The sequence below is a fragment of the Arvicola amphibius genome, chromosome 7 (assembly GCF_903992535.2).
Source record: "Arvicola amphibius chromosome 7, mArvAmp1.2, whole genome shotgun sequence".
NCBI classification, from domain to species: Eukaryota; Metazoa; Chordata; class Mammalia; order Rodentia; family Cricetidae; genus Arvicola; species Arvicola amphibius.
This window is the reverse complement of record NC_052053.1, coordinates 135,245,474-135,257,722: the sequence shown is the minus strand read 5'-3', so window position 1 is coordinate 135,257,722 and position 12,249 is coordinate 135,245,474. Positions and strand designations below refer to the sequence as shown.

At 39.5% G+C, this 12,249-nt stretch overlaps 1 protein-coding gene across 4 annotated transcripts in view; it reads left to right on the top strand.

Annotated features, from left to right (window-relative positions):
* Snx13 (sorting nexin 13) overlaps window positions 1-11,223 on the top strand; it is a 99,372-nt gene extending 88,149 nt beyond the window's left edge. For all 4 annotated transcript variants that reach the window (XM_038337728.2, XM_038337727.2, XM_038337725.2 and 1 more), the window contains exons 21-26: window positions 2-163; window positions 1,063-1,134; window positions 4,036-4,181; window positions 4,412-4,480; window positions 6,203-6,315; window positions 7,796-11,223. In XM_038337728.2, the coding sequence (XP_038193656.1) occupies window positions 2-163; window positions 1,063-1,134; window positions 4,036-4,181; window positions 4,412-4,480; window positions 6,203-6,315; window positions 7,796-8,043 (810 nt within the window). In that variant the 3' untranslated portion in view covers window positions 8,044-11,223. The remainder of the gene's footprint in view (window position 1; window positions 164-1,062; window positions 1,135-4,035; window positions 4,182-4,411; window positions 4,481-6,202; window positions 6,316-7,795) is intronic.
* Window positions 11,224-12,249: the final 1,026 nt, after the last annotated feature.

Below are 12,249 nucleotides of genomic sequence, written 5' to 3'. Positions count from 1 at the left end.
GATGGACACTTTTGTAAATCCGCTTCGCAACTCTATGAGGAATGTTTCAAATGCAGTCAAATCCCTTCCTGATAGCTTGGCAGAAGGAGTGACAAAAATGTCCGACAATGTAGGCAGAATGTCTGAGAGGTTAGGGCAGGACATAAAGCAGTCCTTCTTTAAGGTAAGCAGCTTCCCCAAACTGCCAGACATAGGTCCTAGGAGAGAAAAGCTAAAGGGGCACTAAGAATTCTCTCATCAGTCTGTCGTAAAATTTTAAAAATTCATTTACAGTAAATAATTTTAGCAAAGTTAATATTTTGCATCAACTTACTACACTGGACTCTATTGATTCTCTAATGGTGTAGATTTCTTTTCAAATAAATAAATTATATTTGCAGATGAGTTACACTTAATATTCACTCAGATATAGCGTTTAATTTATCCTGACTCAAACAGTGGAGGCCCATCAGGTCAGTAAGGAGAGGTCCTCCCTGGCCAGTGTGGTGGCGTGCCCTGTGTGTGCACCCCTGGGCCATACATCCTGAGACCTTTATTGCACTCGTGAAATCATTTTGATGTAGTTTTTTGTTAAGTGTGTTATCAGAGCTGTAAAAGACAATCCATAAACCTCACACTTGAGTTACAAACTAATTCCATGTGAATCTGAATGACACAGACACATATTTGTTGAATGAGGTTTTTTTCTTACTGGTAGAGGCATTTCCTTTTCCGTTCACCATTGTACTGTGAGTGGCTGTGTCCTCATGGTGGTGACACTGAGACACCGAGGGTCTGCAGATCCCCAGGCTGTGAACACAGGGTCAGATGGCTTCCCTCCTTCCTGCTCATCAGATAACTGGTTAATTGCTTAAACCTGCTAATACACTTCCCAGGGTCTTCGAGAAAGAGCAGACTGGAGCTCTGTTCCCTGGCCATCCCCAGTGCAAGGTCGAGAGTGTTCAGCTTTGTGGATATTTGCACCAAAAGTTGAATCCAGCGCTGGCCTTTGCTTTGAGTTATGATGGTGTTGGGTTATTTCACTGGGTACTGTGTTAACTTTTTATCATTTTAAATGTATAGGTGCCTCCTTTAATTACGAAGACTGATTCAGATCCTGAGCATTGTCGAGTCTCAGCTCAGCTCGATGATAATGTGAGTTCATCTTTATTCTGTGCTTCTATTTTAGCATAGGGTGGCAGAGCTTTTAAAATAAATGTGCCTGTATCATTCATTCAGATTCCCATGTTGGCTTAAACATGGTGAATTCTTAGGGACTGAACATGTTTCTGATATCAGCACTCTTCATTTTAAAACAAACAAATAAATCCCAGAAATTACCAGGGCCCTAGAAACCACTGTCCTCCCATGCTGGTATAGCCTTGGAGGTACCGCTCTCCTTTAGCCCTAGTTTTTATACTTCTTCCTTGTGAACAGATGGCAAAGGGTGCCCCGTGGCCGGCGTCGCTGTCCAGCTCTGTGAGGTCTTTGTGCTGTGTCCTTCAGTTGCTCTTTGTAGGATGTGTACTTAATCTTGTAAGTTTGTATATGGGATTATGCATAGAGCTCTATAGACATTTTAGTTCATAACTTAAAACTGAAAAAGATAAATACACATTCTTCTACTTAGAAATTCAATTTCTGAGCCCAAAAATGTATATAAATTATATAAGTTAAAATTTAATATGTGCTACTAAATACTTTTCCAAAACTGATTGTATCACTATCATTCTCACCAGCAGTACATGAGAGTTTTAACATTCTGCATTCTGCAGAGAGCCGGCGTTTGTATCTGTCATTCAACCTTCCCATGGTCGTACTGATGTAGATGCATGTATGTTGTCTCCCATTCAGTGGCCTGTTTGTGGGTGTCTGAATCTTTCACTCATTTTCCTATTGGCACAGTTATCTTTGTTTTTGTGTGTTTTATTAGTATGGATACAATCTGAGTATGAGTTCTTTGCTGTGTGCGTGTGTGTTTGTGTGTGTGTGTGTGCACATGTGCGTGCATGTGCATGTGTGAGCCCTGTATGTAAATTTACCAACATTAGGGTCACACTGATGCTGTCCTGTGGTTTTCCTTTATAAACCCTCTTGCTTTACCATGGCAATATTTAAATTTGCACTTCATCTCTGATTATTGTATGTGTGGATTAGATAAGCATTCAGCTGGCCTACGCACCATTTACTGGAAGCTCATCTTACCCATTGTTTTGTTTATGTGTGATTCAGTTTTTGTGTTTTTTGATTTGTGTATGGGCTCCGGTCTCTTAGGCAGATTTATCTTAAAGTTACAGTTTCACTTTTCAGTTTCCAGATAGATTAGTTTATAATAAACTGTCTTGATTATTATTATTTTTGCTTCAAGATTTTTTGGAATACTTCATGAGTTTAATGTGTATTATCTGTAACATCTTTTACTATGTGGGTGGATTTTATAGTGTAATGTTTTTTATAATGTCTTCAGACTTATGTTGTTTTCCTCAGATAATTTAGCAGTATTTATTCTACCACAGTAATGAACTGTGTCACTCTTCCCTCTGCTGTATTTAAGTTACAGTCTGTACATTTGTGGCATAGGAACTGCACTAATCGGTGCTTGTAACACAGGAGTGAGAATGTAAAATCTTTGCCTTTTCTCATTATTTAAGGTACGCAATTGATCAGGAAAGTGGTATCAGACTGCTGGAAATTTTAAGATGGCCAGCAGTTACATATGGTTCTTAGTCAGTATCTGCTTTCTACTGGCACGCATAACTTTCACGTGGAAGCATTCCAACTGGTTTCTATTATTTTGCACTTTGGCTGAAGACTTTCATGATTAAAGTATATTAATTTATTTTTTCTTTTTTAATTGATAAAAACTCTCCAGATAGCATATTCTGATCCTGCATTTTTCTCCACCATCTTGTTCCAGCCTTTCCCACAATCCACCCGCCCAGTTCTACCACCTGTGTCCTTTCTTTCTGTAGAAGACAAGCAGGCACTCCTGGTGGTGCACACCAGTAGGATTTGCTGAAGGAGATGGAGGCAGGAAGATCACGAGTTTAAGGCCAGCCTGGGCTACACATAAAAAACAAACAAACAAACAAAAAGACCCAGAATTTTTAAGAAGAAAAAACACAAGAAGTTCACACATGTACAAAACCATAAAAACATAAAATTGGAAATCATAATGTACAAGAAAAAGACCAGTAAGATAAAACTGCCTAAAGAGAGCAATGTGATGCCAAAAGTCTTCTAAAAATTATATTAACTTGTAGGTGTACTAATTACATTCCTTTAGGTTTGCTAATTGCATTTACTAATGAATTATTCCAATTATATGAAGTATGCTAATATTAATAGCATAATATTAACTATGCCAGTTAAGGCATAAAATTTCCAAAAAATTATATGTTTTACAACAATAGCTTATTTATTTACTGGGTTGTACTTTAACTTTTTCCTGAAAATCGTTATATATATGTTTGTTTATAAAAATTGTATATAAAGCATTAATTAAACAAAACATATTCCTTTTCTGTTTCAGCTGTTAAATATAGATGATAAGAATTCTTTGGTTTTTTGTTTTGTTTTAGAAGCAGGTTTTCTCTGTGTAGCCCTGGCTATCTTTGGAACTTGCTCTGTAGACCAGGCTGGCCTCAAAGTTAGAGATCCTCCTGCCTCTGCCTCCCAAGTGCTGGGATTAAAGGTGTGCGCTACCATAGCCCAGCCAAAATATTTTTATTTTATGAAAAAATATTTTCAATTTTAATATTATGTTGCCAGACTGCAAAAAGCTAGAACTAATTTATATTTCTGTAAGATTATCATCATGAATCTACTTTGAGAAGAATTTTTTTTTTTTAATTCTAGCCTTAGAAATTACTTAACATTGCAGGGTTATAAAATTCTAGTATGTAGAACTGTCATATGTAGGCCTATTTTCCCTGAGTTAAGATGCTGTTCAGCTTCTGAAGGCGTCTCCAGTGGTGATGTTTGCTCAGTACAAATGTCGTTCAGTCTGAAGCTCACCAGTTGTTCTGGGTTTTCCTCCCTTTTTTTTTTTTCCAGGTAGATGACAATATTCCACTTCGGGTAATGCTTCTTCTAATGGATGAAGTGTTTGATTTAAAAGAGAGAAACCAGTGGTTGCGAAGGAATATCAAAAACTTACTGCAGCAGCTGATTAGAGCTACATATGGGGACACCATTAACAGGTAGCCACTCCCTGCTTTCCCATGGAGAGCCTGATGACTAGCCTTAAACTTCACTTCCGTAAGGGAATGGCTCAGTCATGATCAGGGACTTGCTCCTCAGAACTTTTTAAGACCACTAGCTCCTCTTCTCAGAAGCAGCGTCTCCCCACTCAGTGCTGCTGTGAGGCTGTGGTAGTTTTATTTGCCTGCTAAGACTTTAAGATTGCTCATTCAGATTTCTTTACTTCCAGAAAAATAGTTGACCATGTTGACTGGATGACCTCACCCGAACAGGTAGCTGACTCGGTGAAGCGATTCAGGTATGTCTTAAGACGCTTCTTCCATATAGTCAGAATGTAATTGCTGTACATATATTGTCTTTTAACTTAATACCTTCCTTTTTTTCCTGGTCTTAACACTAGTCTTGCTGAACAAAGACACATGAGAATTATAAACATATTTGAGATATTTAGATCAGAGGTGGAAGGAGGAGTCGAATCTGCCGCTGTGTCTGCACTGTGGCCCATGTCCCACCCCACCCAGCACATACACAGATGTATATGCACACATGATAACTGACAAACATTTGTCCTGTGGAGCTATGGACTTCTCTAAACTTTGCAAAGGTGCAAAGAAAACATTTTTTAAATGATTAAAGTGATAGCTGAGATTTTATCTCATAGAATAGCTTTAAGATTGTTGAAATAGTATTAGAAAGCTGGGTCTGGTGGGATTTGGAGGAGAGGCAAGGGGATCAGAGGTTAGCCATCAGCCTTGACTATGTTGTGAATTCAGGTGCCAGCCTGGGCACTTGAAAACCCTGTTTCAAAAGTGTAATATTTTTTGTCATAGAAATCACTCAGTGAGGATTTTAGAAAATTGTATCTGACACTGGTTTAATCTTTAAATGAGGACAGTACAAATAAAACAACATTGACACAGTAATTTTTATGTTTATATTCCAAAATGTGTTGACCACTCTCCCGCCAGTCGCTGAGGAGGGAGAGATAAGATGCAGTTTCTTCAGGGCAACACAGAAAGCAAGTGAGGAAGGGAGCCCTCTGTATCTGTGCAGACAGACAGGTACAGGAGCTCCTGACAGCTGTCCTTCACGTGTAAGGATGGCTTACCCCTTGTATCTGTGAAGACAGACGGGGATAGGAGCTCCTGACAGCTGTCCTTCACGTGTAAGGATGGCTTACCCCTTGTATCTGTGAAGACAGACAGGGTACAGGAGCTCCTGTTCATTTTAGTTATTTTCAGCCTTAAGTGTAGATTGTACTTAACAGGAGAAGTTTAGCTATGGGTGGACCCTTTCTCCAGAGATGAGTGGATTGTCTTAGCATGTAGAACATTCACACAGCAAAGATGGTTTGATCTCTATATAGCCAAGGTGTCTGTATTTCTCACTAAGATGATTTCTCTGAAGGCATGTCCACAGTGATGATGGGGCTTAGTGTATCAGCACATGGCAGTACTGAGAGGACGCCTGGGGTCAGAAGGTAGACTCTGGCTCTCTGGAGAGTCTCGTTCCTCCAGACCTTTTCAGTTCAGGTCCCTTGGAACTAACGTCAAGAAGCAGGATTGAAATCCACTAGAAGATGGAGAACAAGTTGTTTGTGGCATACACTGTAGACATCAACTTGAGATTCCCGCTGTCTGAGTTAGGTGGGGATTGGGATGGCATAGCCGAGACAGACTAGCTGTTAAGCTGCTAGGCTTTCCAGGTTCAGGGTGCTGTGGGTGGATTTGTATATGATGCTTGCTTAGCAGGCGCTCGCTTTGTTATGTGCTGATCCACATTTTCCATTTTATTAGTGTTTGCAAAGTACTAGGGGCCCAGAATTTTTCTGCTACTTTGTGTGTATATTCTTTGATACTTCAAATGAGTCCTGCTCTTGGATGATGCTTGTTATTTGTCTATATAAAATTCTAATGCTGTCTTGCTTTGAATCTTTCATTTCTTAGTAGTTTGTAATGATGTTTTCAACTATTGTCATTACAAAATGAAACTCTTTACAAATGTTAATTTTCTTAAATAGAGATGCATTTTGGCCCAATGGCATTTTAGCGGAAACTGTTCCATGCAGAGATAAAGCAATCCGAATGAGAACAAGAATTGCAGGAAAAACAAAATTGTTTGCAATTATGCCAGGTGAGTGAACACATTTAATTAAAATTTGATGTATTTGTATTTTTTCTGACATTACTTTTTGATATTGACATCATTTTTGTTATTCTGTTGACTACCAGACAATGACTTCCTATCTGCTGGGCACTGCGCTTGGCATTGTGTGTCCTCTCTAACCAGTCCTCCAAGCCGTCCTCTGAAACAGCCCTGCCCACCCAGATCTGTAGTTAGCAGCAGGACTCTGACTGCTGCTTTGAAGTGTTCAGAGAACTATGTAAAGAGAACTTGACAGGTGGATGGACTGTCGGTCACGGCGTAGGACAGCCTTGTGTTTGTTGTTCTTTTAAGGACAGACATGAGTGTGGCTGAGGAAGCCCCTCAGTTGGCAGACTTCTTGCCTGGCATGCACAAAGCAGTGCATATAGTGGGCATCACAGCGTGTGCTTTTCATTCGTGACACTTGACCCGCCTAGCTGACATGAGACCCCCCCACGCACACACACGAATGACTAGATTCCACGTATGAGGGATAACATGGGGGGGTTATTGCTTATTTAATATTATGCATTTTAAGTCTGCAAACTGCTAAATTTTTCTGTTCCTTTCTAATAGCAAAATAATGGTTTTGTTTTGGGGTCACTTATGAATAATTCCAGGACGCTCATAGACAGCTCTCCAGCGTTCTGTCTGTGGTAATTTGATGTTGTCCACATAAGCTCTGAGCGCACTTGCCTCATAGTCATGACAACGTTTCATTATTTTTGCTTTTATTTGCGAGGCAGGGTTTCTCTGTGTAACAGTTGTGGCTGTGCTGGAGCTCACTCTGTAGACCAGGCTGGCCTCAAACTCACAGATCCGCCTGCCTATGTCTCCCCTGTGCTGGGATTAAAGGTGAAGGGCACCACCTCCTGGCAACTTTTTTATTCTTTCTCTTGCCAGAACTCTAAACCCCAGTCCCGTTTCTCTACCCTCATTTCTTACCACTTTTTATTTACTTCTTTCTTATTTGTTTTTTGAAGTTCTGTTCGTCCGGGATAATCCTTAATTTCCTTGTCCCTATCCTTGTCCTGCCCAAGGAACAAAATCAGCTGCGGTCATTGTTTGTCCAAAGGACGTTTTCTTATTGTTTCACTGTAAGCATCTCCACACCGTGAGCATCTCCACTAAAATCGTACACATCTGTACATCTATAGGGATATTGATTATTAGAAATCTTCATTCATGGGGGTGAGGGAAGCTCGTGAGTATTCCACGGGAGATCAGAGATAGGATGGTGACTCTAATCCGGAACCTGTGAGCTCGGCTCTGACGCTCCTGTGCTGTGCTGTCTCTAGTGTAGGAAGGCGGTGCTGGATGCAGGTGCTGTGCTCACCATTGACTGGGTGTCTACTGTTCACATCTCCCTCTGCTCTAGCTCTTTAGATTCTTGGTTCCTGATCGTGATATAGGCATGTCTTTCCTCTGTCTGTGGAATGAACATGTGTATTTTCTCTGCTCCGTACAGATGAGCTGAAGCACATCATTGGAGCAGAGACCACACGGAAAGGTATTCTTCGTGTCTTTGAAATGTTTCAGCACAACCAGCTAAACAGGAGAATGGTGTACGTCTTCTTAGAAGGCTTTTTAGAAACCCTATTTCCACAGTATAAATTCCGGGAACTTTTCAACAAACTTCATTCAAGGTCAAAGCAGATGCAGAAATATAAACAGAAACTTCAAAGTACTCAAGCGCCTTCTTTACAGAAAAGGTGACGCTCCAGCCTGTAAGCCTGGTGTGTGTTTCTCCAGGACTAATGGTGTGACTCGCGTACTGTTGCATCTACACCAGTCTCTCCGTGTCTCCAAACACCCTAGTCCATCCACAAGACTGGGCCTTCTCATTCTCACCTGGAATCCAGCCACTACCAAGAAAGAATCCTGTGTCTTAAATGATTTGGTGCATACTTTGCAACATTGAGAGGATACTGCCCCATCTCATTCAAGACTGGAGTTGGTCTCTTTTGTTCCAAACGAATCAACATTCTCCACCAGTGGTGAAGTGCCGGAGTGTTCTCAGGAGCTGCAGTGGTGAAGTGCCGGAGTGTTCTCAGGAGCTGGGGAAGCACAAGCAGTGGGTCCTAGGTCACCAGTGAGCCTGTTAACTGTGCACACTGCGGTGTGGCTGGAGAGGGCTGTGCCCCTCGGTGATCTTGTGGGCCATTGTCAGCATCCTGCTATCGTGGGTCAGCAGGTGAGCCATCTCTAGAACAATTGTTTCAAGGTCTGGGAAAAGTGACAGGACGCCCTTAGTGTAGGAATAACCCTCCCCCAGAATTACAGTTTGGTCGTGTGAAGTAAAGCGCTATAAAATAGAACCAATCAAAACTAGAATTTGATTGGATTTATTCCTCATTGGTATAAATCTCCGTTGATTTTTATGTGCTCTAAGGGCTCAGCTTGCTCTTATGGTACTCCACTCTCTCCTTTTCCTTTGGCATTCTGTGCAGAAGAAGCATGTGGTAGCTCTCTTATAAGTTCAAATTTTTTAAAAATCTTTTAACAGATTACTGATTATATAGAAGAGGAATTATTTATTGTAAGAACTGCCAAATTCATTCTGTTCTTCAAAAAATTGGGGATTTAAACAGTACTCTATTAAAAGGTACCATATGATAACTTTAATCATATGATCTAGACATGCCTTAGGTAACTACCGACATAGCAAATCAAAGGATTAATGAGCTTATAGTCCTATGTAAACATACAAATGCCTAATTCTACTATATGTACATATATGAAAATAAATAATGAAAACAGAACTGTACTATTTTTTAAAATATGCTTTTATTTATATTTCGCATAATGTAAAATTCTAAATAAAGCTAGTACACAAAACCCTTTGGTGTGTACATTTAACTCCCTAATATAATTTTATATATCAGTGAAGTAAAATACCTTTTCCAGTTTTGAAGCCTTTACATTTCTTGGTGTTCCCCATTTATCCATTGAGAAGTCTTCATATCCCATGTATGCAGGATTTCTGTACTTTTAAATACTTCCCATGACTAGGGGTTTGGGTTATACAGCTCTTTTGTTTTACAAATATTTAACACTAAAACCTTAAAATAGTGAAGCTACTTTTCAGACCACGAGCCAGTATCCTGGTGTTAGAACGTTTGGGTGCTTACAGTAAAGGTCAGACAAAGTATTGATGTCCCAGTTATTTGGGAGCTTTGAGATTGGGACAGTATACCCATGTCTTGCTTTCACTTAGATCCTTCTCACCCAGGAAAGCCTGCGAACAGAGGGGAGCCTTCCTGCAAAGCTCTGTGGTGTTCATCAGCGCTGTTTTGCATATCTCTTATGCATATATTCAGAACGTGTTGCATGTCTTTCAGAATTGCATAAGTAGAATCCTTTTCTTGCAACTTTCAAGTAAGAGAAGATCCTGTTTCTCTGGTGGGAGAACTGTTTCTTATGCTCACCATACGTCCTGCCCTTGCCCCTTCCTCTACCCCAGGCTTAAATGGATGTGTCAGACACACCCGTAGGGAGCCAGTGTGGCCACCAGCGCAGTGATCTTCATACATGTCCCTGCCCGTTCCAATTATATTTTTACATGAATAAATCTTAGTATATACAGAAGGATTCATGCAAGAGCCTAGTGTGAACATGTGAAATGCATTTCTATGTAAAGTGAGAGAACTGACCATTAACCAGGGGAAAAAAGGTCATATAAAATGCACATGCTCCTGATAGCCCTACAAGACAACTGCAACCATACCAAACAGAACAAAGTGAAAACACAACCATTTGAGCAAGTATTTTTAAGATAATTTTTTGAGAAGAGTTTATATTTCAGGAGCAGAAATGTCAGATGGTCGCGTGTCTGTTTGCCTGAGCTTTCCCGTGGAGAGACTGGCCATGCCATGGCTGCGGATTACCTATAGAGTGACTTGGTCCAGCTGTGTATTTAACCCAGACGCCAAGTACATTGTGCCACATGTAATAAAGTTGTTATATCTTGGGCATTTATTGCACATATGAGCATACACGAAGAAGCTTTATGTCTTCTCATGTTGAGTTTTCTGAATGCTTTCAAGTCAGTAGTGCCTTTAGGCAAGGACCTTCAAAATTAATCATTCTTTTGGATTTTCTGATTTTTTTCAAGTAATATATAACTACATAGAAACCATCACAGCTCGTTCGCCTAAAATCTGATTGTATGACTTTAAATGTAGCACTCAGATGAGTATTTCTTATAATTAGGGGTATTCTATATAGTTCCTGGAAACAGTCATGCCATTGACCAATGGATGCACTTCGTTAGCCTTAATTTAAAACAAAAAATTCTTGAATATTTCAGTTTGATCACTATAAGATTTTGCTGCAGATTCTTGGGGAAAAAATAAATCAAACAGTTAAATGTAACCTAAAAGTATACCGATTTAAAAAAATTAAGAACAACCTAAATTTCATGATCCACAGTTTTAATTTTGTGCAATATTTTTATTTGATGCATGTTTATTTGAGTAATTGTAAAATAAGTACATTTTTAATGTTTTGAGATCTATAGTTCTGTCTTCTTAATCCAACAACTTTATTCTGTTGTTGCTGCACCTTAATTAAGGACTTGTTTTATAAGTCTTCTTGTCACTCCTTGTGAAGTTCTTTTATCAGTAGAAAATTCTGCTTATGGGAGCATGGCTCCTGTATTATAAGGGAAAACTAAAGAGCACATCCTTGGGTTTGTTAGAAAATGTCTTTGTGCATATCACTGTACATACATGTCGGCCGTGCCTACCTGCTCTGTCACTGCTCTCCTCCTCTAACAAGGGGGAATCATCAGAATGTCAGTTATTTTTATTAACTAAAAAGATTAAAATTTTTATTTGGTTTGTGTTATGTTCTGTCCATTAGAAAATACTAATAAAGTATTAACAAACACTTTCATTGAGTTTACTTGGTAATATGTGTTATTTTTAAAATGCCTGCTCAACAGTCTTGTTTCTATAATCTCTGTGTTCTTTAATTTCAATTAGAAGTTGAACAGTCATATTTGAAGAATATAGATAAGCTACTGAATAGTTAAAACTAGCTGAATTTGAATTTTTTCCTTTTATGGGGTAGACCATTGGCTACACAGTCTTGAAGAAACTTTATATTGTCCTTTCACCTAAAATTATATAGCGATTTTCCAAAACACAAAGATTGAGAAATAGTAATTTATTAGCAAGTTGTATTTTATGTCATTTGAAATTCAAATTTTGACTGGTATTTTAGACATGTTCTTGCTTTGTTTTGTTTCTTCAAGACAGGGTTTCTCTGTGTAGCTCTGGCCGCCCTGGAATTCACTCTGTAGACCAACTGGCCTTGAACTCACAGAGATGTGCCTGCCTCCGCCTCCTGAGTGCTGGGATTAAAGGCGTGCACCATCACCACCCAGCATGTTCTACTCTGAAAGACAGTTGATGTGGCATTTAATAATGTGCTTGGTTAAGATATGTTTAGCATTCTTGGCCTAGATCCACAGACTGCTCAGACATCAAATAAATACCTAATACTTCACTAGGAGTTGGCATAATATTTCTTAGAACTATGCTCTAATTAGCAGTCCCCTTAGGATGTGCCCTGACAGGGAGTCTAGTGTTGCACAGAATACTACAGTGGTCACAGTCCAGAGCCTTGTCCAGGGCACCTTGCCTGGCTACCCATTTCCTAAACTTCATTGCTCAGAGTCTTTGGCATCAGCAGCGTAAGGATCTTCGTATTCCCAGTGTTGAGCTAGGAATAGTCACAGAAAGTTGTATCTTTTGTTAGGAAGCGCAAAGTATATTGGAAAAAAATGTGGATTTCTGGCATAAATTTTTAAATTGTAGAATGTCCAATCATTGGGAGAAAGCAGAAAATATGGTAAATTAATAAATAGCTGGTTGTACAGCAGATGTTAAAGTAGAATTCTGTTGGCGGAGGTTTCTG